At 36.5% G+C, this 24,463-nt stretch overlaps 1 protein-coding gene across 1 annotated transcript in view; it reads left to right on the top strand.

Annotated features, from left to right (window-relative positions):
• Window positions 1–24,463, top strand: part of LOC113921357 (ovostatin homolog 2-like) — a 48,952-nt gene that overhangs the window by 19,355 nt on the left and 5,134 nt on the right. The window contains 15 exon segments of the mRNA XM_027591829.2: window positions 153–302; window positions 7,730–7,900; window positions 8,726–8,873; window positions 11,425–11,530; window positions 11,955–12,183; window positions 12,561–12,690; window positions 15,086–15,204; window positions 16,004–16,055; window positions 16,814–16,897; window positions 17,744–17,920; window positions 18,668–18,749; window positions 19,556–19,712; window positions 21,693–21,767; window positions 22,620–22,785; window positions 23,558–23,769. Coding sequence (XP_027447630.1) covers window positions 153–302; window positions 7,730–7,900; window positions 8,726–8,873; window positions 11,425–11,530; window positions 11,955–12,183; window positions 12,561–12,690; window positions 15,086–15,204; window positions 16,004–16,055; window positions 16,814–16,897; window positions 17,744–17,920; window positions 18,668–18,749; window positions 19,556–19,712; window positions 21,693–21,767; window positions 22,620–22,785; window positions 23,558–23,769 — 2,058 coding nt within the window.

The raw sequence follows: 24,463 nt of genomic DNA on the forward strand, positions 1-24,463 counted from the left end.
ATAAATAAGATCTTTTAAATTAAAAAAAAGAAATCCATAAACATTTATTTGGAAAAGATGGTGTTCATTCAAATTATTTTGAATGTATTCAAATGTATTTATTCAACTTATTTTTAAAATTATCTTACTCTCCTTTTCTTCTTCCACTTTAGGTTAGCATAAAGTTCTCTAAGGAGCGGGGGTTACCCGGCTCCAGCACCAGTCTCTACCTGCAAGCAGCCCCTGACTCATTCTGTGCACTCCGGGCTGTGGATAAAAGTGTTCTTCTGCTGAAATCAGAACACAAGCTGTCAGCTGAAAGTGTAAGCTCTCTGATTTTTTCATTTTCATCCGGATTCCTTCCCTTCAGCTTATGTTTTGTTTGTTTGTTTGTTTTGTTTTTTTAAAGATTTTTTTAAATTTATTTGAGAGTGAGAGAGAACACGAGAGCAGGGTGAGGGACAGAGGGAGAAGCAGGCTCCCTGCTGAGCAAGGAGCCCCATATGGGACTCCATCCCGGGACCCTGGGATCATGACCTGAGCTGAAGGCAGACGCTTAACGACTGAGCCACCCAGGCGCCCTCAGCTGATATTTTTATTTGAGATGAAACATGCTGAGAATATCAAATATTTTCTTCCTTTGTTCCTTCATGGGTTACATACTTCATTTTTCTTGAAACCTAAAGTTAAATCTCTGGTTGAAGGATATGTTTGGATACAGTATCTAAAGTTGTTATCTATTAACAGAGCTTATATTTTCATAAGCATTTCCAGACCAGCAAGTCTCGAGTTTGACAGCAAAATTGTTTTCATTAATAACTGTTGGATATTTTCCCTTTATTTTTTAGCATAAGAACATATAAATATTGAGAGGTATGATCCTATTCACAACAAATTTAATAATTTAAAATTTTTCTTATTAAAATTATACCAATTGCTTTAATCTATTTGAGCTGCTACAACAAAACACCCCAAATTAGGCAGCTTATAAACAACAAAAATATTTCTCACAGTTCTGGAGGTTGAAATTCTGAGCTCAGGGAGCCAGCATGGTAGGGTGAGGTCCTTCTTCTGGTTTGCGGACTTCTTGTATTCTCACCTGGTGGAAGGGACATCTTTTATAAGGGCATGAATCTCATTCTCTACTTTCTCCACCCTCATGACCCAATCACCTCCCAAAGGCTCCACCTCCCTAATTCCATCACTGGGCATTAGGATTTCAGCACGTATATTTTGGTAAGACACATTCAGACCACAGCACCTGTGTAGTGTAGAAAATGTGCAAAATACACAAAGACATAAAGAAGGAAATCCTCAAAATCATTCATTATCTTGACACTTAGACATATTTTTTTATTTCACAAAATGGACTCTTATTGTGCAGAAATGAACATTTGTGATGCAATTTTTAAATCTCTTTTCTGAAGGCATATATATGTTATAAATGAGATCTCCCTGAAAAATGCAATTTTGTTTTCTGCTTTTAACATTCTATAGTACAGCTAGTTTTAAATATAAACTATAAAAATTAATTAATAACAATATGCTAATAATGATTAACCATGACATAAAACTGTATATTTTTTCCCGGTGTAAAAGTTAAATACATATAAATTTCTTATTGGTGCTAAGAAGCTTCTAACTGATTTCAGAGGCAGTTAGAAAAGTATCAACAAATAAAGGAGAAACTTATCTATAAATGTGGAAAATATATATGCACTTTTTTTCTAAGAGTTTCACGGAATCAGAGTAAATAGTTTCTGCTCATTCTTCCTACAACTGGAGGTAGCAAGGTCTTAGAAAAACCATTAAGGGTCCTCCAGTAGAAAATTTCAGAAGCGCTTCACCAGACCAGAAGATTCAAGTGAATCTGAATATGATATCAAAGCCAAAAGAGGTTGCCCTTGTTTATTATCTATAGCCATATTAATAGTGTAAATCAAGCAATGTTATATAAATGAGTGTATTCCAATTCATATTATTCATTGTAGTACTTTTAATATTATGTTAGTTTAATTTTTAGTTTTAAATAATTTTAAAGATTTTATTTATTTTATTTTAGAGAGAAAGAGAGAGAGAGCTGCGGGGGGAGAAGGGGCAGAGGGAGAGGGAGAGAGAATCTCAAAGAGACTGCACTGAGCGGAACCCGACACAGGGCTCAATCTCCCAACCCTGAGATCATAACCTGAGCGGAAACTTAGAGCCAGAAACTTAACCAAATGAACCATGCAATTGTCCCCCTTTTTTAAAAAAGATTTTATTTATTGATTTTATTTTGAGGGGGGGCAGAGGGAGAGGACAGAATCTCAGGCAGACTCCTTGCTGACCATGGAGCCCTAAATAATTTTTTAAAATGTAAGAATTATACAGAGAACTCTCACATACTCTTTACCCACATTCACCAGTTTTTAGCATTTTGCCACATTTATTTTCTCTTTCTCATTCTGTCTCCCCCCCACCACAAACACATATGCCTCACATATATGTACATAGCATTCCCATTTTTTTCCTAAACCATTTGAGAGTGGGTTGAATACTTCATGCTGTACTATTCCTTAATATATCAGTGTTCATTTCCAAAGAGCAAGGATATTCTCCTGCATAATTATAATACAGTTATCAAATTTAGGATATTAAACATTGATTCAATACTTTGGATCTAATCTGCCAGCTATGTTCAGGTTTCATCCAATGTCCTCTTTTCCTTAATTTTTTCCTCCTTATGTGTAACTTTTATTTTGTATATTTTTACTTTCTTCCTTTTTTTCTCCTTATTAATTTGCTAGTGAGTGGTTTATCTATTTTGTTGATTTTTTCAAACTCAGATTTTGGTTGATTAATTTGATGTAATGGGGTTTTTTGGAGTATTGTACTACATTAATTTTTGCTTTTATTACTTTTTATTACTTCTTTACTATTGCTCTTTTTGTTGGTGCTATTTTTAGCTTTTTTATTTAGTAGTTTATGTAATTTTCATTTATTTATTTTTATTGGTTTAAGTGTTAAGGCCTATGAATTTTTCTTTGGTCTCTATTTTTAAAGTATCCCTTAGATTCTGATCTGTAGCAGTTAACTTCTTCATTTTTCAGAAACTCTATAATATTTGTACTTAGCCTTTCACTGAAAACTTGACTTAGTGGAACATTCTAGAATTTATATGTAGACAGGCCTCCCTATTTGGGGATTTTTTTAAATTTCAAGTTATATTGCCTCATGATCAGTAATCTTTCTATTTTATGGAGACTACTGATATTTTTTTGTGTGCCCAAATATATGAACAGATTTTGAGAATGCTTCACTTGAGTTCAGAAGATGTAGTCTCTTTTATCAGTTTGTTTTATATCCATAAGATCTGACTTTTTTCCAAGTTTTTATTTAAATTCCAGCTAGTTAACATATAGTGCAATATTAGTTTCAAGTATACGATATAGTGATTCAACACTTCCATACAACACCCAGTGCTTAATCACAAGTGCACTCCTTAATCCCCATCATTATTTAACCCATCCCCCACCTCCCCCTGGTAACCATCAGTTTGTTCTCTATAGTTAAGAGTTTGTTTCTTGGTTTGTCTCTCACTCTCTTTTTCCCTTCTTAAATTCCACATATGAGTGAAATCATATGGTATGTCTTTCTCTGACTTAGTATAATACTCTCTCGCTCCATCCACATCATTGCAAATGGCAAGATTCCGTTTTTATTTTTGTATACACTTGACCTGTCTCGTACTGAGAGTAGTGTGTTAAACTACCCTATTAAGAGTGTTTCTGTCTGCTTCTCCTTGCATCTTTTGTTGTTTCTGCTTTGTGTAAGTGGCTGCTCTATTATCTGGGGCACAGATATTCATAACTCTTATACCTTTATTACACAATGGAAGGGTTGCCTTGGAAAGTGCTCTTCTCTATCTTATTTGATGCCTTTTGGCCCTAATTCTACTTTTTCTGATATCAAGATAATTATAACCTCTGCTTTCTTATTAATTTCACTTACCTGGCCTTTAGTTTTAATATTCTGAAATATTGTATCTTATGGGGTTTTTTCTATATAGTGCTGGATTTTGCTTTTTTTAAAAAGCCATTTTTAAGGAGAATTAAGTCCATTCACTTGTATTGATATGAGTGATATGTTAGATATCAACTCTATCATAATGTTTTTGTTATCATTACTGTGCATTATTTAAATTTACTTTATTTCTTTAGCTTTTTGAGTTTTTCTTTGCTACGTTTTCAAATTTCTTCTTGTATTGAGCTGAGGCTTAATTTTTATTTTAGTGATTGTATTTATATCTTTCATAATACTCTAATCTCACTTTTTTCTTGCCTCATAATTAAATCTAGCCATATTTAAGTAGTATCCTTTGACTCCTTCCTGTTACCTACACCACAGTCCATAATTTTATTGTATTTTTCCCTTTTCTCTCATTTTAAATTTGAATCTTTACTTCTTTGTCAAAACGTACTACATTTACATTCTACTTTTCTCTTCATATCCACAAAGTTCTGCCCACTTCCTCAGTCACCTTTTGGTTGTAGAAAGCTTTTTTATACTAGACTCCTCAGAAAGTCATATGGGTATAGAATTCCCTGATTTTCGCATATTCACAATTGTTTCACTAAAGCTTTTTTGTGGGAAGGACAAGTTATCTATATCTTAAATCCTTGTTTCCCCTTTCTTTAAGTTTCGTGACAATGATGTTCCGCTATTACCTTACTTTGAATATTGCTTTCAAGAATTCTGACATGTCTAATTCATTTGCCCTTAAAAAGTATTTGAATTTTTTTTTTTTTTTTTGGCCTGAAGGCCTTGAGGGCTTTTCTTTCTTTCTTTTTTTTTTTTTTAATACTTGAAGTCTAACAGCTTTAGTAAAACTATTCTAGTAAAATCTCTCAGAATCTATTGTTTGGGAGAAGTTTCACCAGGTATTCAGTAGACCCATGCATTGTGTAAATTCATCTTTTATTTCTAAAATTTGTCTTGGATTATAAATTTAAATATTAGTTTTTCCATTTTCCTCCTTCTAGAAAAACTCTATAAATATACTGGATCTTCTTTGCTGGCTTTCCAGTTCAACTGTTTTGCCTATGACTCATTCTAATTTATTTTTCTCTCATTTTTAGTCATTTTTTCTTTATTTTTATGCTGCTTTTTAAAGTTTTCTTTCAGTTTGTTTTTTCTTGAGCTCCTTATGGAGTTTATTTCTGATATTATTTTGACTTTTTCTGACTTTAATAAATTATCATTTTATTTCTTCCTAGGTTTTGTTCATTTCCATTCTTCCATCCTTTCTTTATTGAATTTCTAATTCATGGTGCTATTTTAATACCCCAAATGAATGTTTAAGATTATTTGATTTATATGAAGTGTTTTGGGATGGCTTTTCTGTTTATTTATTTATATATTCAGTTAGTTAGTTACTTTAGCAGTTAAGTTGCATTAGCTAAAATGTTCTGATTTGTATTTTCTATTTTATCTTATACTGGTTTTGTATGGAATTAATTATCTCCAGTTCTTAATATTTTTGTGGACAGTGTTCCTGGGTAGAGCGCCTTTTACTGTTATTTTAATGAAATGCAATTTCTTTAAAAAAAAAAAGTTGTTAATGATGGAAATAGGAGTGGAGATGGGCATATTTTTATTTCCCTTTCCAAGGAGCATCACACCTGCTCTAATAATCTGACTATTACCCATCAAACATGCTTTTGGGAGCTGCCACTTCCAGGCCCATTCATTTCAATCCCCTTCCTTGTATCATATATTGCATCTAAGAGCTATGACTCATATTTTGACACTGAATGTAGTACTTTCTTTATCTGGAGTTGATTTGGTGTGTATCTCCTCTCATTTCTCCATCCAGTCTCTTTTTTGTCCTACTCCCTTAAACCTTTCCTCTCCAACTTTGCATACCCTCAGATTTTCAGCAGCAGTACAGAGCTGTGTTGGAATATGGTGTTTATTTCTTTACTAACCAGTAATTTGAAGGTATGGTATTATCTATATCCCAGTAATGTTAAAGACACAATCATGCATATTATTATTTCTCTTTGATTTTATATTTGCTTTGGGAAGATATGTAAGAAGATTAAAATCAGACAGCTACCAGTCAGTTGGGGGTTCTAGCATTATAATTGCAATGGATCTTGTGTAAATTAGGCCTCGGAATAATCCATAGATCTTCAGGCGTCTCTTGCGCACATGCTATCCTAAGTCCTGAACCAAACCTGAAAAATTTTATGAACATGACATTGACCATCTCAAACAAAATTGAAGTTTCCCTCTTCTGGGAAAGGATGAATTGACTCAAAGGTGTTAGATTAAATATCATGGCTCTTTTTTTTTTCCTTCAAATTTTTATTTAAATTCTAGTTAGTTAACATAGAGTGCAATGTTTGTTTCAGGAGTAGAATTCAGTGATTCATCATTTACATACAACACCCAGTGCTCAACAGGACAAGTGCCCTCCTTAATACCCATTACCCATCTAGCCCATCACCCACCCACCTCCCTCCATCAACTCTGTTTGTTCTCTATCTTTAAGAGTCTCTTATGATTTGCCTCCCTCTCTCTCTTCCCCCCATATGTTCATCTGTTTCATTTCTTAAATTCCACATATGAGTGAAATCATATGGTATTTGTCTTTCTCTGACTTGTTTCGCTTAGCATAATACCCTCTAGATCCATCCACACCTTTGTGAATGGCAAGATTTCATTCTTTGTGATGGTTGAGTAATATTCCATTGTGTATATATATATATACACCACATTTCTTTATCCATTCATCAGTTAGTGGGCATCTGGGCTCTTTCCATAGTTTGGCTATTGTTGATAATGCTGCTATAAACATCCGGGTGCATGTACCCCTTTGAATCTGTATTTTTGTATCCTTTGGGTAAATACCTATAGTAGTGCAATTGCTGGATCATAAGGTAGTTCTATTTTCAACTTTTCAAGGAAACTCCATATTGTTTTTCAGAGTGGCTAAACCGGTTTGCATTCCCACCAACAGTGCAAGAAGGTTCCCCTTTTTCCGCATCCTCACCAATATCTATTGTGTCCTGTGTTGTTAATTTTAGCCATTCTGACAGGTGTGAGGTGGTATCTCATCATGGTCTGGTTAGTGTTTCCCTGATGATGAGTACTGTTGAGCATCTTTTCATGTGTGTTAGCCTTCTGGATGTCTTTGGGAAAATGGCTATTCAGGTCTCCTATGTGAGGGCAATGCTCTTAAAGAAAAGAACAAATTATAATGGCACAAAACTCCATCTGTGGGATTATGACTGACCGCCTCTAAGTCAGAATCCCACCCAGGCGGAACGATATGGCAGCGCCACGAAGCCTCGGTTGGCCTCGGATAGCCGGTCTCTCGCCATCCCCACCAGCGGGCCACCGGGCGTGCCCCGCCTGGCGTGACGTGTCCCGCGACAGGACTGGGGTCCAGTGCGGAGAGCCCCTCCTCCCAGGAAACGGGCATGGCTGGAAAGGGGGCCGCCCCCTTGCCCGTCATGCAACGCACGTTCGTGGGGAACCTGCTGCTAAACCATTGTAGACACCTGCTTCTGGATGGGGGTTTCGTAGGTAGCAGAGCAGCTCCCTCGCTGCGATCTATTGAAAGTCAGCCCTCGACACAATGGTTTGTAAAAAAAAAAAAAAAGAGAAAGAAAGAAAATATATATATATAATGGCACAAAACTTGCCAATTTTGTAAAAATAAAAGGAATGCTTATCATTGGGAACCATGTGATTTTTCTCATAGGTGTACAACCTGCTTCCAAATATAGAACTCTATGGTTATTTCCATCATGGGCTCAACCTTGATGATGGCAAGCTTGACCCTTGCATTCCTCAAAGGGATATGTTTTACAATGGTTTATTTTACATACCTGTAAGCCCCTATGGGGATGGAGACATCTATGATATTCTCAGGGTAAGATCACTTAAGATTTTAAAAATTATTTCATCTCAATTTTAACTTTAGTATTCATAATGCATATCTGTGTTTTATTAACTGTGTACTTTTCTTCCTATTCTTGGAGATTGGTGTCCGTAATTTGTTTAAAGATCACTCAGAAATTGTCTTATAAAAAGGAGATATTAATTTTGTTGATTTTTCTCTCTTTTTTAAAAAATAAACAAGTGGCAGTGAAGTTATAAAAATCTCACGTTTGAAGTAATGAGACAGTTTTCAATTTACTGCAATAAATGTTATGCAGAAATCATCAAATCAAGAGGCTAAAATATAGTCCAGCCTCCATCTATACCGAGGCTATCAATTAGATATGCCGAGGCCTCCACAAAAGGATCTTTATAATTGAGGTCAGACGTATAGAAGAAAAGAGGCATATAATTAGACAGACTTTAGCTTCAGTCCCAACTCTCCAAAAGACTGACTGCATTGTGTGTGTGTGTGTGTGTGTGTGTGTGTGTGTGTGTTTGGTGTTAATTAAGGTGATGATAGTGCTTATCTCGTAAGTATTTTTCCCTTTGAATTAAATGAGGAATGATTTAAAATACTTAGCCAAATCCTAGCAAATAAATGCTAGATAAATCATACTGCTTATTATTTTTGTTCCAGATTAAAGACTTTCCATACATCAAATAGAGGTGACTTGACTTCTAAAATCCCAGACCCTTGCTAGCAGAGGAAACCTGTATATATCATCTACTTATGATTATAATATAGTTGATAGGCCTTTTTGGCTCTTGCATGAATGAAATGCGCAACTTTCTTTTGCTGTTTGTTTCTTTGAAGGCTATGGGTCTGAAAGTCTTTACCAATCTTCATTACCGGAAACCAGAAGTATGTTCAATGGAGCTAAGGCTGCCAGTCCCTAGGCCATTGTATCCAGCCTCAGAAGAATATGCACTGGCATACAGTTATGCCCCATCTGGAACTGCACGTGGGTAACCTAGAATTTTGTGTCCAAGAGATGGCGAAAAGAATTCATGGAATTGGGTGTATTTGGGATAAAACTATAAAAATTGGGATTTAGGTGTGAATTGTAGCATGTTTTTGGCTACATCTAGAAATCTTGCAAGTGAATAAAGCAGGATAAGTCAGACCAGAAATGGTTTTTGTTTTGGTTTGGTTTTTGTTAAAGGAAAGATTTAGCTTCAGCTATGAAAGGAAATTTATTTTTACTGGGTAGACCACAATATCAGAAGAGCATAGGAAGCAGGCAAGGTGTAGCGATGAAGGATGTGGGAGGACAGTCGTTATAAGTGAGTGTGATACAGGAGAATGAGGTGTCCTGATGGGGCCCTTATACCTTTATTATGTATAAACCATAATATATACAGTTCAAGGCAAAGGGTATTTTAACTCCAAGATAGCCAAAAAGCTGGTATCAGAGAAGCATGTTCCAATATTAGTCCATTTTCTATTGGAAAGGCTATAAGCACAAAAATCAGCCACAGTCTTAGATGAATGGGGTAACTAGGCAGATTTTCAAAACAGAAATTTAGTCAGAGAAGCAAAATGAAACAAGATCAGCAAAACAGAACTAAAATCAAAGCTGAATTCCAGGTCTGAAAATACTTGAATAGCACTCTTAAATCCTTCTACATAACGTTGAATTAGTCCATCAATAGAAGTGGGTCTGATCCTGAAGATGAGCACCAGAAACTACTCGAGAAAAATGAAAGGCCTGACAACTTTATACAGGGGTGGACTTGGTGAGTAGTCAAGAGGCCCTATAAAGTCGAGTTTGAAACCACTTTGGAGTCCTAGTCAAGAGGTTGAAGCTCCCCACTTTTCTGCTATTCGATGACACCATATTCAGTAAGCTTTATCAGAAACATTTCAACTTTTTAGTATCTTTAAATAGAATATACTGAAACCCAAAGTCATTCATTTTCATCTCTTCTTTCTTCAGTTATGCATTTGTTAATTCACTCAACAAACATTTATTGAGGCCAGGCACTGGTCACACATTGTAAATGCAGTGGCCTAATCTCTACTGTCCTAGAACTTTTAGTCTAACAGGGAAGCATTACAGTGAAACAGGTAATTCCAAAAGCCTTGGGAGAGTGCATTACATGGAAAGAATGTGAATAGAAGATATAAATTCCTCAAGGGCCTACTATATCCCCCTAAAGGAAAGAGCATTTATACCAAGACCTGAAAGATGAATAATAATGCACCACAAAAAGAGACAGAGGGCATTCCAAGCAGAGAGGGAAGTACTCTGAAAGACTAGCTAAGAAAAGAAAAGCAGTTCAGAATGTCAGAAGCGTGGCTCCAGAGCCAAGGTAAAGGCAGCCGAAGCAAGAGGGATAGACAGCTCATGAAGACAGTTCATGAAGACTTAGAGAGTTTGGAATTCATTTTCATGAATAATGCACTATTGACAAGTTTTCAGCCAACAATCTAATATGTGTTTTAAAAGAGAACCCTGCTCTGTGGAAAAGGGGGTTGGGATTTGGGCTGTTTGTATGAAATGTTCTAAATGCTAGTAATTAAGTTGAGAGACAGTGGTGCTTGGACTACCATAAAAAGGCAGTGGAAATAGAGAATCATGGATAGATTTGAGAGCTGTTTTCCAGCAGTTTTCATCAGGTTGGTTAGGATAGGAAATGCAGGTTGAAAGTGTGGGATCAAGGACAACTCAAGTTTCTGATTTGTGTGAGTGGATTTTGGTACCTTTCATGGAGACAGGAAATACTGACGAGAAGCAGGGGGAAGATATAATGTGTCTACTTTTGGAAGAGTTGCACTTGAGATGCCTAAAAATCATCTGAAAAGAAATATGTGCATAAGGGTGTGACATGCATAAGTCTGGAGTTCAGAAGAGAGGTCCAGGCAAAAGACGCAGAGGTGGAAGGAAAGGGGCAGACATCAGCTCAGATATTGTAATGGCGCCATGTGTGAGGCTGTCAATGGGGAGACAGTGAATAAAGAAGTGAATAAAACAGAGCTCTTAGGAACAAGTCAAAGAGGGAGAGATTGCATCCTCAAATGAGAATGGCAAAAGAGAAGAGAACAAGAAGGATATGGTGCCACAGAGGTTAACAACAGTGACTGTTTTAAGAACACCGTGATTAAGAATGCCAAATACAGCCTAGAGGCCAAGCAAGTGAAAGAAAGTGTTCTTTAGGATTAGTAATACTAATGACACTAGAAACATCAGGAAAGGTAATATTAGCATAGTGGAAATGGCAGACACCAGGATGTCCAATGAGAAACTCCATTCAGTGAATAAAAATCACTTTCTCTAAATTTGGTTGTAGAGGAACAATGTAGCCTGATTATTGTTTTTGTCTGTTTGTCGTTGTTTTTTGTAATGGCAGAGATTTGAACAGCAAAATGCTGATGCCTTGGTTGAGATGTACATTTATTGGCAATGAGCCCTGGGAGCAAAGCATGTGTGGTTAAAGAAATGGCTAAAAGTGTGTGTCATTGAAGCCCATACCTTTATTCTCTCCAAAGAAAGCATTTCTCTTTTCTTTTAGCTCGTGAAGGCATGAAGGAGAATTTTGACTATGTAGAACAGGCTATAAGAGAAACGGTAAGAACAAACTTTCCAGAGACGTGGATATGGGACCTCGTCAGTGTCAAGTGAGTTTTTGAGTTTTCTCTCCTACATGTCTTTATTTCTATTTTCTTTTTGTTGTGATCTCTTAAATTTTACTCCTGGATATATAAAGCAGTGCCATATTTGTAAAATACATTATACTATTCATTTGTATGTACTGACCACGTAGTTTATTTTATTTTTTTTCTATAGCATTGTTTCTCATTTATTAATCTCATGCAGACAGAAGTAAGCTGCCTCAATTTTTAAAAAATAATGCAGTGTTTAAAGAAATGTGAGATTTTTAAGGATAAATTTCGTAGAAATCTAGCTCTCAAGATTGTTATCTAATGCTCTGTCTAAACCTTTTAACTTACTTTTAACCTTCAGTTAATACCTTTTTGCTTGCTCTGGACTAAATTTCCTTGTTTAGACAAAGAATGCATTTCATCAGTGATCTCTCCTTAGTTCCTCAGGCTCAGCAAACCTGTCCTTCCGCATCCCTGATACTATAACCCAGTGGCAGGCAGATGGCTTCTGTGTGAATGGTCATGCTGGATTTGGCATTTCATCAACAGCTACTCTGGAAATCTCCCAACCTTTCTTTGTTGAAATGACCTTGCCCTTTTCAGTTGTTCGAAATGAACAATCTGATTTGATTGTCAATGTCTTCAGCTACCTGAACACATGTGTAGAGGTAAGCTGTTCCCTTTGACCTGGAGACAAAATCTAACAAAGCCAAAAGAGCTCTCAATATTTTCCTTGAATATTGCCATATTCTTCTTATTCTCAAGGGCAAATGGTACTATAAAGTGTTAAGACCTGTTTCCATATTCCTTAGACAAAGACAGTTGCTTTAATGCACAGCAAAGATTTAAATACTGCCTTGACAATGTCATTTCATAATGATGTGTGTTCTAGTCTATTTTTCTTCTTGTGAAAAGTCATTTGGTATCTTTAATTTTTGCTAACTTAAAATAGTTCATTTTCTCAAGATGGGAAGAGGAGTAGTAACAGCAAATAATTTAGAGTGCCACCCTCATTACATGACTGTTTTTTGGGTTTTTTTTTTAGATTTCTGTTCAGCTAGAAGCATCTCAGGATTTTGAGGCAAATATCAGCACCCCTAAAAACAATGGCAGTGAGGTTATCCAAGCTGGAGAAAAGAAAACTTATGTCTGGACTCTATTACCTAAGATGTTGGGTAAGCAGCTACGTGTATGCCAATCTCTCATGGAAAGCCAGGCTTTTTTTTTTTGTTTTTTTTTTTTGTTCTGACTTTTTTTTTTTTACTTTTAATTCCAGTGCAGTTAACATATAGTGTTATATTAGTTTCAGGTGCACAATATAGTGATTCAACAATTCTATATATTATTCAGGCCTCGTCATGGTAAGTACACTTTTAATCCTCGGGATGGGTGAAGTAGGTGAAGGGGAAAACCAGCCTATTTTTAATGCCTTCATTTATTTTCCTTACATCTTCTATACAAACATAATTTTTTCCCTCTCCTTTTTTAAAATTCTCAGTTAAAAATCCTATTTTTATATTCTAATTTCCAGTAGCTCATGCTTATGTAGAGCAAAACCACCATTCATTTGTATCAAAGCATAACGTGATTGAAATACGATATAAATGCCAATTTTCATGATCTATCAAATCCACATATCATATCCTAAGAGAAAGTTATATTTTCATTAATGTTGCCCAATTCCTTCACTTCTAATTTGCTCCTTCACCTACCATCATGAACAGGTGTCACCCATCCCAAAATTATTCCTCAATCACAAATTGCCAGGATTTGCGAATTTACTAAATATATCATGAGATACCAAAAATACTGAACACTTGGATGGAGATCAAACACTGAGTAGAGTATTGTCTTCATGCATATATTATCTGTAATATAAAAAAAATAGATTTGAAAGTATCCTGTTGAAAATACAAGGGAAAGGTTTAAAAGAGTCTAGTACACAGAAAAAGCTAGGTGTGGTAGATGCATGATACTCATTATCACTCATGTAAAAAATTGTCATTAAAATTTCCTTTATTTCATGTCCCCTATTCATTGTATTATTTGCGGCAGCAAAGAGTTTATTTATGAGATTGTTTTAGTTCACCTGTGAGGTTGGTCTGACTAAAACTAGTTTTCCTGATAGATTTTGTTTCTCAATTGTTCTGACTACACTATGTTTTCAAAAATCTTACCTTGGCAATTAAGATAGAACACTGCATGGCATTTTTTGTGGCAAGTTTTATGGCCTTAAGTGGGGGACATAGTTTTAAGAATCGAAAATCAAAGCCTTTCTTAAAAAGAAACAAATGAGACAAAACACAGTGACAAGCAAAAACAAGAATAGTAAATTGGTTATATATATATATATAGACATACAGTAATACTAAACAAAAGAAATCTTTTTTTTTAAGATTTTATTTATTTATTTGACAGAGAGAGAGACAGCGAGAGAGGGAACACACGCAGGGGGAGTGGGAGAGGGAGAAGCAGGCTTCCTGCTGATCAGGGAGCCCGATGTGGGGCTCGATCCCAGCGTCCTGGGATCGTGACCTGAGCTGAAGGCAGACGCTTAACAACTGAGCCACCCAGGCGCCCCAAGAAATCTCTTTTTCAATCATCTAGTTTTTACAAGTAAGGAAACTGAAGATCAGTTTTAATTGCATGACCTATGATTCACAGGGAGTTTTCAGTCTTCTAATTTTTACAAGTAAGGAAACTGAAGATCAGTTTTAATTGCATGACCTATGATTTACAAGAAGTTAAAAAAAAATGGATTCCTTGCTAGCATTAATTTAAATCCAATGCCCTTTCCACTATGTCATATTTTACTATTTTTGTTCGTTCAAACTTGGGAGAAGTTAGGGGTCCTGGCTATTTGATGTTATGTGCCCATATTGGCATATGTAACCTTTATAAGCAGTTATCAAGGAACTGGCTCTGTTGGCTTTGCAAATTATTTTTCCTTAAAATTTCTTACTTTTTAATTAAGTAAATGAGTCACTTATTTTTTGTTTGGTTGATTTTTAAAAACTTTATCTGAGTATAGCTGGCTCACAATGTGACGTTAGTTTCAGGTGTACAAATAGTGATTCAATATCTCTGTAGGTTATGCTGTGCTACCCGCAAGTATAGCTGCCATCTGTCACCACACAAGGCTCTTACAATATACTGACTCTATTCCCCATGCTGTGCCTTTTATTCCCAGGACATTTATTCCATAACTGGGGGCCTGTATCTCCCTCTCCCCTTTACCCATTTTGCCCATCCCCCCCAACCCCTTCCCTCTGGCAACCATCAGTTTGTTCCCTGTATTTATAGGTATGATTCTGCTTTTTGTTTGTTTGTTTTGTTTTTTAGATAACGAATATTTATTTAATATAAGGAATCTTGAAACAGGTGCAGGTAAAACAGAACGTACCAAATTATCTTCAGGCAAGAGAAAGAGCACGTTATTTTGGTCTAAGCATAAATATTATAATAGTATTCAGTTCATTCAATTCAAGATGTGGTTCATCAGACTCTAATCATTTCCCATTAAAGGAGGGGCCAATCATCATTTAACTTATATTCGGGAATGTTTTCCAGGTAAAGTGAATATCACTGTAGTTGCTGAGTCCAGACAAAGTAGTGCCTGCCCAAAAGAAGGACCTGAGCAGCAGAATCTAAACTGGAAAGATACTGTGGTCAAAAGTCTGTTGGTAGAGGTATGTACATGCAAAACTGTCAAGCTCTTCCAGATAAGAAATAAGTTAAATATGAAAAGACATTCTTTTTGAACAGTCTTAGTTAATTGACTATAGTTACTTTTACACAAGATATATCATTTTATATGAATTAAAACAGCAATAAAAATGAATCCTGGAACACTACATCAAAAACTAATGATGTAATGTATGGTGGCTAACATAACATAATAAAAAAAATAAATAAGTAAATAAAAATTTAGAGGAAAAAAAATTCATCCTTTCTTTAATACCTGACCCCAGGATAGTAAAACTTAACACTTGAAACAGGCTTGATGATATCTTGCTAACTCCTGCTCACGTTTCCTGTAGGCCTGTTGCTCTTCCCTTCCTAACTGACTCTCAAATCCGAGACAAAACTTCTTGTCCCACACTGCCATGTCGTTCTCATCATCCTCAAAAAGAATTAACACTCGTCAGTGCATATTTCTCACGTTGCCTCTTGGCCTGTCCATACTCAGCAAAACACTTTCATTTATCCTTTGGAGATGCTAGACAGGATCAGAGGAGTTGAGAGTGTCCCACAATGACATCAAAGTTATCTCTGTCTGAACTATGGGAACACAGGTTCTAAAGTGGGTCTTGGTAATAATGTACAGTGACTTTCAAACTTAAACAGAAGGGGGCGATGAATGGATCATCTCACAGGGACAAACGTGTGCCAGCCATGTCTATATGAGCTAATGCTTGATTATGTTTCCTACGTGGAAGGTGACCCAGACTCATTATTTTGTGCTTGTTTTTGTTTACTCTTTGACAGCCTGAAGGTATTGAAAAAGAAATGACTCAAAGTTTCTTTATCTGTACAAAAGGTAAGAAGACCTTTTAGGTGGTCAAATTAGTCCCAAAGAAAAATTATCAATAGGATCAGTTGATTTCCTCTCCTTCTACATTGGCTTCTTTGCCACTGAGTCATCTCAGTGATTCCCTTTTAAGTACCTAGTGGAGGATTACTTCATTTCATGTCTTATCTTCATTGTATAATTTTGACTAATAAAAAGTATATTTATTTATGAGATTTTTTTTTTTTAGTTTACCTATGACATTGGTCTGCCTCACCCCATTTTTCCCATCTTATATATTTTTGGCTCTTCTTGTCATGATTGCAGCACAGTATTGGACGGAGGAAGATCAGGATTATGCCCTTTGTACTCTTGGGATAAAGCATCTGAGAGCTACATCGCTGCCCCTCAATCACCTGCTTTGTGGCCATTTGGTGATGCTGATCTGATTTTAGTGGGAGTCTCCAAGCTTTTCCTTTTGTGTGTGCTGTTTTATATGCCATAGTCAGTAGTTTTTTACACTTTTTTCATACATAAGTAGTTGAGGCACTAAACTAGGGGAAAATAAGGGCCATTATCCAATACAAACATATACATATCATTTTCTGAAAGTACTGTTATTCTAAACTAGATCGGAAATGTCAGTTTCATCTTTTCTAACAAGCAACTTGCAAAATAAAAGTAAATAACGGAACCTATTTCCTAATACGTTTGTCCCACACATCTGCTGTTATTGTTTATAAAAGAAAGTTATCACATTATCTTTTTTATCAATATTTTCTTTCTAGGGACCAAAGCCTCCAAGCAGGTAGTTTTGGACCTGCCAAACAGTGTAGTAGAAGGATCTGCCAGGGCCTTTTTCACTGTCGTGGGTAAGTTGGTTAAATTTTGTCTTTCACGATGTTTTGAAAATTTTGATTGAGGTTATCTTAAAAAAATAATAATCCTTAAAATAACAGGATGGAGAGACTTTTCTAAAGTATTAGTTGGAGGGAAGTGCTGTTGAAGGTCATCCTGTATGCTTGTTTCCACGTGGGATCTGAAGGGCTTACAGTAGTACCATTTTCAAATCTATGTCCCTAGGAAACACTTGTTTTGCTGGATGATAAATGGCATTTAGAAAGCAAAGGCTTCTATTATATAGTTCGTTCATCAGAAATATTAAATTCCCTTTTTTTAAAAAAAGACTGTATTTATTCATTTGACAGAGAGCACAAGCAGGGGGAGCAGCAGGTGGAGGAAGGAGCAGGCTCCCGGCTGAGCAGGGAGCCCGATGCAGGGTTCGATCCTAGGACCCTGGGATCATGACCTGAGCCGAAGGCAGACCCTTAACTGACTGAGCCACCTAGGCACCCCTTAAATTCCCTTTTGAAGAATGAGAATAAACTCTGCTTGTTAAAGATGGTGGGAATTTCCTCAGTAACAGGAAAACTCATGCACAATAATAATAACAAGCAAACACACACACACTTTTCTAACTTCCCCCTCTCTCTGGTAATGAGATTGTCAGAAATATTTTTCATACCAGAAACTCCTTTAACTTCATCCTTCATGCCTATCTCCTCTTTAGAATTACCTCATGAGAACTTTCCTTGTCTCCACCTTTTAAATGCAATTTTAAATATTTCCTGCTTCCACCATGCCTCTTTTATCCACAGTTAGTAATGCTGAGATGCCAACTAGCAGCAATAGTAACCTTCTGCTTTTCTGATTTTTAGGGGATATTTTAGGACTTGCAATGCAAAATCTGGAGAATCTTCTCCAAATGCCCTATGGATGTGGAGAGCAGACTATTGCCCTACTAGCATCTGACACCTATGTCCTTGACTATCTGAAATCTACTAAACAGTTGACAGAGGAAGTTAAATCTAAGGCTTTCTTTTTCTTGTCTAACGGTGAGACCACTTAAGTAATTTCTGCCCAAAGAAAATAAAATCAATTGTTACTAATACTACGATGTCATAAAGCTATTATTATGAGGTATTCTCGTGGAGAGAAAGTGGATCTGAACTCTGAACTGGGGTGCTCTGAGTCCTCACTGTTCTTTTTTTATTTTTTACTTCAGTATCTTTGTAGTCATTTAGCTTCATAACTTAGAACAATAACATTTCAAATTCTGAGCCCGGTTTTTTTTAATCTGAATATTTTGCCAAGCTACTTCATTTGTTGCTACTCTAATAGTAGCTATAAGTAGTTCACTTATTAACTTCTATATTTGTTTGCTCAATGGTGTTCCATTGCAATGAAGTGATTGGATTTGTATGTAGAAAAAGGGTATATAAATCTTGTAAAATATGTTCTCAAGGAGAGGCCCAAGGGTACAATTTCTTCAGGTTTTCTTTTCAGAAAGATAACACAGAAGTCAATTAACCTTAACGAAACGGTATTAAACGATTGGTTAAGTACCTATTACTGAGCTGGGCATAATCACATGTAATATCTTGTCATTAAAACCCTATAAAGTAGGACTTAGTTTTTCTCACTATGAATAGAGACCCTGAGTTTCAGAAATTAAAATTGAAATGATCAATCTAGTAATTTATGTCTGTCTAAAACCCAAACACGAGGCTTGTACTATGCCATTCTTTTTCTTCTCATTTTCTTAGATTAAAAAGATAATTTCCTATGATTTTTTACTTTAGGTTATCAAAAGCAGTTGTCTTTCAAAAACCATGATGGTTCATATAGTGTGTTTCGGCAGAGGAATCAGAAAGGAAGCATGTGGTAAGAGATGAAAATTTTATTTTAAATAGTATAGGAGTCATCTGAGGAGGGCTTGGGACGGTCTGAGGGAGTTGAGTATGGTGGGATTTGGAAGTAAAATGGGTTTCAAAGTGAATTTACAGAGATGAATCAGAGAAGCTAAAGTGTTTGATTCTTCTAATTCTAATGCGACCATATACCTGGAGTGCCATGTCAATTTGCCTAGAAGTCTCATCATTTACTGATAGTCCCCTGAAAATGGCACAGGCTAGTCCACACTTCTCAGAGACCCATGTGGATAGTCAGGGGAGAGGAAAGTAAAACTAGAAGCCCCGAAGGGTGCCTGGGTGGCTCAGTCGGTTAAACCTCTAACTCTAGATTTTGGCTCAGGTCATGATCTCAGGGTCTTGAAATCAAGCCCTGCACTGGGCTCTCCCTCTCCCTCTGCCCCTCCCCACCCTTCTCTCTCTCTCTCTCCATCCCTCTCTAAAAAACAAACAAACAAACAAAACAAGAAACAAAAAACCTAGAAGGCCCCACCAAATTATACCCATTCCATCTCCATGTATAGATAATCCAGTGAACCATAAAACAAGAATCTTGTTTGTAAACATGCTGAAATGACCCACTCTTCTTTTTACATACTGATATTCGGAACATTTTACTGACCCAAAGGAAAAATGCACTATCAATAAAGATTCTGTACGGTCAGCATTAGCCAAATTAGATGCATCCATTATCCGAAGGGAACAATGGTGATGAACCCGTGGAGTAGATGACATTTCTTTCTTATCTAACTTTTGCCTAACTAGTGATTTGCATTACAGGCTCAGTGCTCTTACTTTTAAGACACTAGAGAGAATGAAGGAATATGTTTACATTGACGAACAAGTTCAAAAAGAGACCTTAATCTGGCTTTCAAGCAAACAGAAAATAAATGGCTGCTTTAAAAGTGATGGCAAGCTTTTCAACAATGCCTGGGAGGTGAGAGACGAACAGAACGAGGCTTTCCTTGCCCCTTTGCATTGCCTTACCTTTCCTATCTCTGATCTAACTAACCTGGAACAGGAATATTTTTCCTGTGAATATTACCCTTTCTGAGTCTGCTGAAGTCATAGGCTCATGGTGTATTGGTCAACAGCATCATTCCACTGCATGCATGCTAACCCTAGCTAGACTTAACTCCTCATGAATCTGTGGGTTGCTTTGCTGTCTTTAGTTCTTCCATACAACTAGTCTCCTTCAGTGGATAAACTGAAAACAGGAGAGAAGGAAGAGAAGAGAAACCTAGAAAGGAAACATTCATAAATGTTTGGAGCCAGACAATATGTCAAGGGTTGGGGCCCTGATTAGGGAATTCATTCCTATTTATGGATGTTCAGGAAGAATATCTAATAATTTACAGCATTTCAGTGAAACACTCTTCCGATACCTTCTCAAGTCAAATCATAAAGGCCTCGTTTGCTGTAGGTCAGAATGCAACTGAGATGAACCATGTCCTTGATGGTACCCACGCCTTCCCTTTCCCTTTCCGTATTTAGATAAATCACTAGGCATTTTCCCTTCTGATTTCCTGTCTTTGCATATAGCTCTCCACCTCCATTCCATCCTCTGTGTCCTTTATTCTCCTAATTTTTGTATTTCCCTTTGAAAACAATCCCTCTGATACTTTAGCATTAGCATCCCCTAATATCATCTGAAATAGTCTCAGCGCTCCCTCTACATCCTTCTTAATCACCACCCCTATTCTTGGATTTTGGAATGTAAAGCTAGTCCACTTCAAAATCTGGACAAATGACCACTCTGTGTGGAATTCAATTTAATGCAAATTGTTTTCAAATTGTTACACTGTGTGTGTGTGTGTGTGTGTGTGTGTGTTGAGTTGGGAAGGAGTAAGAAACAAAGGAAAAATAAAAACCTATACTGCAGTGGAATGGTGATAGAACTTGGTATAATTTAAATGGATCCCCACATCTTACTTTAGGGTTTCCTTCTACAGTTATTTGCACCTTGAAAACTGAGCTCCTTGGATTTTCATTTTCTAAAGAAGAAAGAGGTCACCTTTTGCTTGAATAGAGAAAATGAGAGGTTTTTACCGGATCAGTGGATCTCCAATGCCATCTGAATGCTGTTTGCATTAGTATCATTAGAGTACTCATTCATTTCCCTGTATCTTGTTCCTGCCTGAATCAGAATCTCTTGTGCGGATGCTGGTTTACTTAAGGCTTAAGTTCCCCGTGGCATTTTTGTGCACTGTCAGTTTACAATTGCGTAACTTAAAAATGCTTTTCTGATTTTACACCGTAAGAATCTATGAAACCTGACTATTGTTAGCTATTAGGATACTTTTCCAGGAAGGTTCAGGCAGCTGCACAGAAGCTTTCTGCCCCACCGCAATAGAAATTCTTTGTTTGCTTTTCCAAAGTAACAACAAATAGAGTAAAATAAAATCATATGAATTGCTTGGAATTCATGCCCAAGACTAGGTCACATCAATAGATTATATACGTCATTAGTATACTTGAGATTAATGGTATTTTTTAATTTCAATACTATAATGAATCTTGATGGATTCTTAAATAGCAAAGTTATTAACCATTTAATTTTAAAATTACATTTAAGGTTTTTTTTTTAATAAGTGTATTTGTTCTAGTGTTTCTTTCATACTTCATTTCATTTCAGAAGAATAGCTCTTTTTTTTTAATTTTTTTTTTTAAGATTTTATTCATTTATTTGACAGAGAGAGACAGTGAGAGCAGGAACACAAGCAGGGGGAGTGGGAGAGGGAGAAGCAGGCTTCCCGCGGAGCAGGGAGCCCGATGTGGGGCTCAATTCCAGGAGCCTGCGATCATGGCCTGAGCCGAAGGCAGATGCCTAACGACTGAGCCACCTAGGCACCCAGAAGAATAGCTCTTTTTTTTGTGGTCTACTGTCCTGTCCAATTAATTGTCCCTTTCTGTTTAGGGTGGAGAAGAAGAGGACATTTTACTCACTGCATATGTTGTTGGAGCCTTCCTTGAAGCTGGACTCAATTTCACTGTATGGCTTCCCATCGTCCTTGAGTCCCAGTTACTTAAATGCACATTAAATCAATTATGGATTCAGAGTGATCTGAAATTCTCAGACTGAATGAAACATCAAGAGAGCGTTTAGTTCATTACCACCCCTTAAGAGAATGCTGCTCACAGTTTTTTTTGATTTGTAGAAACTGGTGATGAGCACTCTTTTGAGTTTTTCTCTAGGGAGAATACACAAGTGCACACATACACAAGCTTTTCATACCATTTCGGGTATTGAAATGTCTCCTGAAGTTCAGCCATGAATTTCAGGTTAAGAACCCCTATTCTATGTATATAAATAACCCAATATTCTGTTTGTCTAACCGATTCAGTGTGTAAACATTTTCAACTTAAGCATGATTCACGTTGGCTACCCCCAATCTCAAATTCAGATTATCTGACTCAAAAATCTATTCCTGAACTAAGATAGCAGGAATTTTCACTGTCATTAGTATATCTCAAAAATCATCCTTAGAAATATAAGCCTCTATTTTAGGCATTAGAGTAAAATACCTTGGTTCTAAAAATAAATTCATTCATATGCTTTGCTGCATAGAAGAAATATGTATTATTAATTAAAATATAACTGATGAGATATAAAACTACTATTTTCATATTACTTACATTTTATTTCCCAAATCCTAATATCACCATTAAAAATAAATTCCAACAATATTTATAAAGTATAGTGCATGTGTGTATATGAATAGGTTTGTATGTAAAATATAACTCAAGGATATATACATTTTAAAGAATGATTAGTTTAAATATTCAGCAAGCTTATAAAGTACTCAGGTATTATTTTAAAATATATTATCCTTCTCTTGACTAGTTTCCTGCTCTACGAAATGGGCTCTTTTGCCTAGAGGAGGCACTGGAAGATGGTGTCACTAATGGCTACATCCATGCAATTCTAGCTTATGCTTTTGCATTAGCTGAAAGAGAGAAGCAAGTGGAATCCTTACTCCAGATCCTGGATCAGTCTGCTACCAAAACAAGTATTATTCACTTTTACTAATGGGGATGACCTTGAGAATAAAGCAATGAAACTTACTTCGCAATCATATGGGAACCCTGTCTTCACTAGTATGCTTCTATTTCTCTTAAGGAATTTCTCAGTGGCCCCTTTATCTTTAAAGAACATTATATATTTTCTACTTCCCTCTTTCTCCTTTCTGCTAGTTCCCTTCCAAATGAGTGAAGTAAAGGAAATCAAGCATGATGACCATGCCATAGACCACGTACCATTTTTAACGTTAGGAGGTTGCTATGGGAGGCCATATTAGTGTGCTAGGGCCACCATAGCTAAATACCACCGACTAGGTGGCTTAAACAACAGAAATTTATTTTCTCATGGTTCCAGAGGCTAGAAGTCCAAGATTGAGGTGTCAACCAGTGTGGTTTCTTCTAAAGTCTTTCTTCTTGGCTTAAAGTTGGGTGTCTTCTCCCTCTGTCTTCATATGGGCTTTCCTCTGTGTGCCTGCCTATCTGGTGTCCCTTCTGTGTATCCAAATTTCCTTTTCTTATTGGAACAACAGTCATAGACCCAGCCTAACAGCTTCATTTTAATGGAATCACCCCTTTAAAGGCCCTACCTCCAAATATAGTAGCTCACATTCTGAGGTACTGGATGGAGATTAGGACTTGAATCTGTGAATTTGAGGAGACACACCCAGCCCACAGCATAGGCCAGGAATGGAATTTGCACTGTTCTTATGTGTAATTCCTGGTGTTTATAGGGACTGTGTGAAAGTTCTTCCTTTTCCTCAGATAATGTAATACATTGGGAAAGAGCAAAGAAACCCAAGACAGAAGCATCTCCATCCTTTATTCCTCACGCACCTTCTGCTGAGACCGAGAAGACTTGTTACGTGCTGTTGGCTGTGCTTTCCAAGAAAACTCCTGACCTCACCTATGCGACTAAGATTGTGCAGTGGCTTGCCCAACAGATGAACTCCCACGGGGGCTTCTCTTCCACTCAGGTAATTGATGTGGTCCCGATATTAATAACAATATGTGTAATGCTACTCTTCAATAATCTAGATAGCAAAGGTAATCATAGAAAATGCCTCCTGAGATGAAGAATATTTGATATTATGTGTCCTATTGTTTAGTCAACAGCTATTTGTTGGGCCATTCTTGTGTAACAGACAGTAGTAAGAATTCTCTATACACAATTGAATACACTAAGCCTCTTTTCAAGGAATTTATGACTTATTTATACCTCCACTTACACAGAAGTAGCATATAGGTCTAGAAGAGACTGTTGTCATAGAGTCTTGATGATAAGTCCAATATCCAATGATACTATGATACTATGTATCAACCAACCAAGAAAAAAGATTTCTCTGTATTTCTCTGGTGTGTACTTTGGGAAACACAAATGAAAGGAATGAGTAACAGAAGAAATGGGTATAAAAAGAATAGTGGTTTATGTCTTAACAGGAAAAAAATTAAAATTCAAAGAAATGCAGTTTCATTCCCACAAAGGAAATCTTTACTTCCCTCCTTACTTTCTTTGCTGTAGCCTTAGTTTCTGAATAAAACCATATGTTAGTGAATCTGCCAACATCCTTTTCTGATTCTGACTCCTTTCCTCAAAGATCGATGGGCATAAGCATTATCCAAGGCAGCCAAAATACTTAGCAAATTGACATAATGGAAATATTATTATAT

This window comes from Zalophus californianus, chromosome 9, assembly GCF_009762305.2.
Source record: "Zalophus californianus isolate mZalCal1 chromosome 9, mZalCal1.pri.v2, whole genome shotgun sequence".
Lineage (NCBI taxonomy): Eukaryota > Metazoa > Chordata > Mammalia > Carnivora > Otariidae > Zalophus > Zalophus californianus.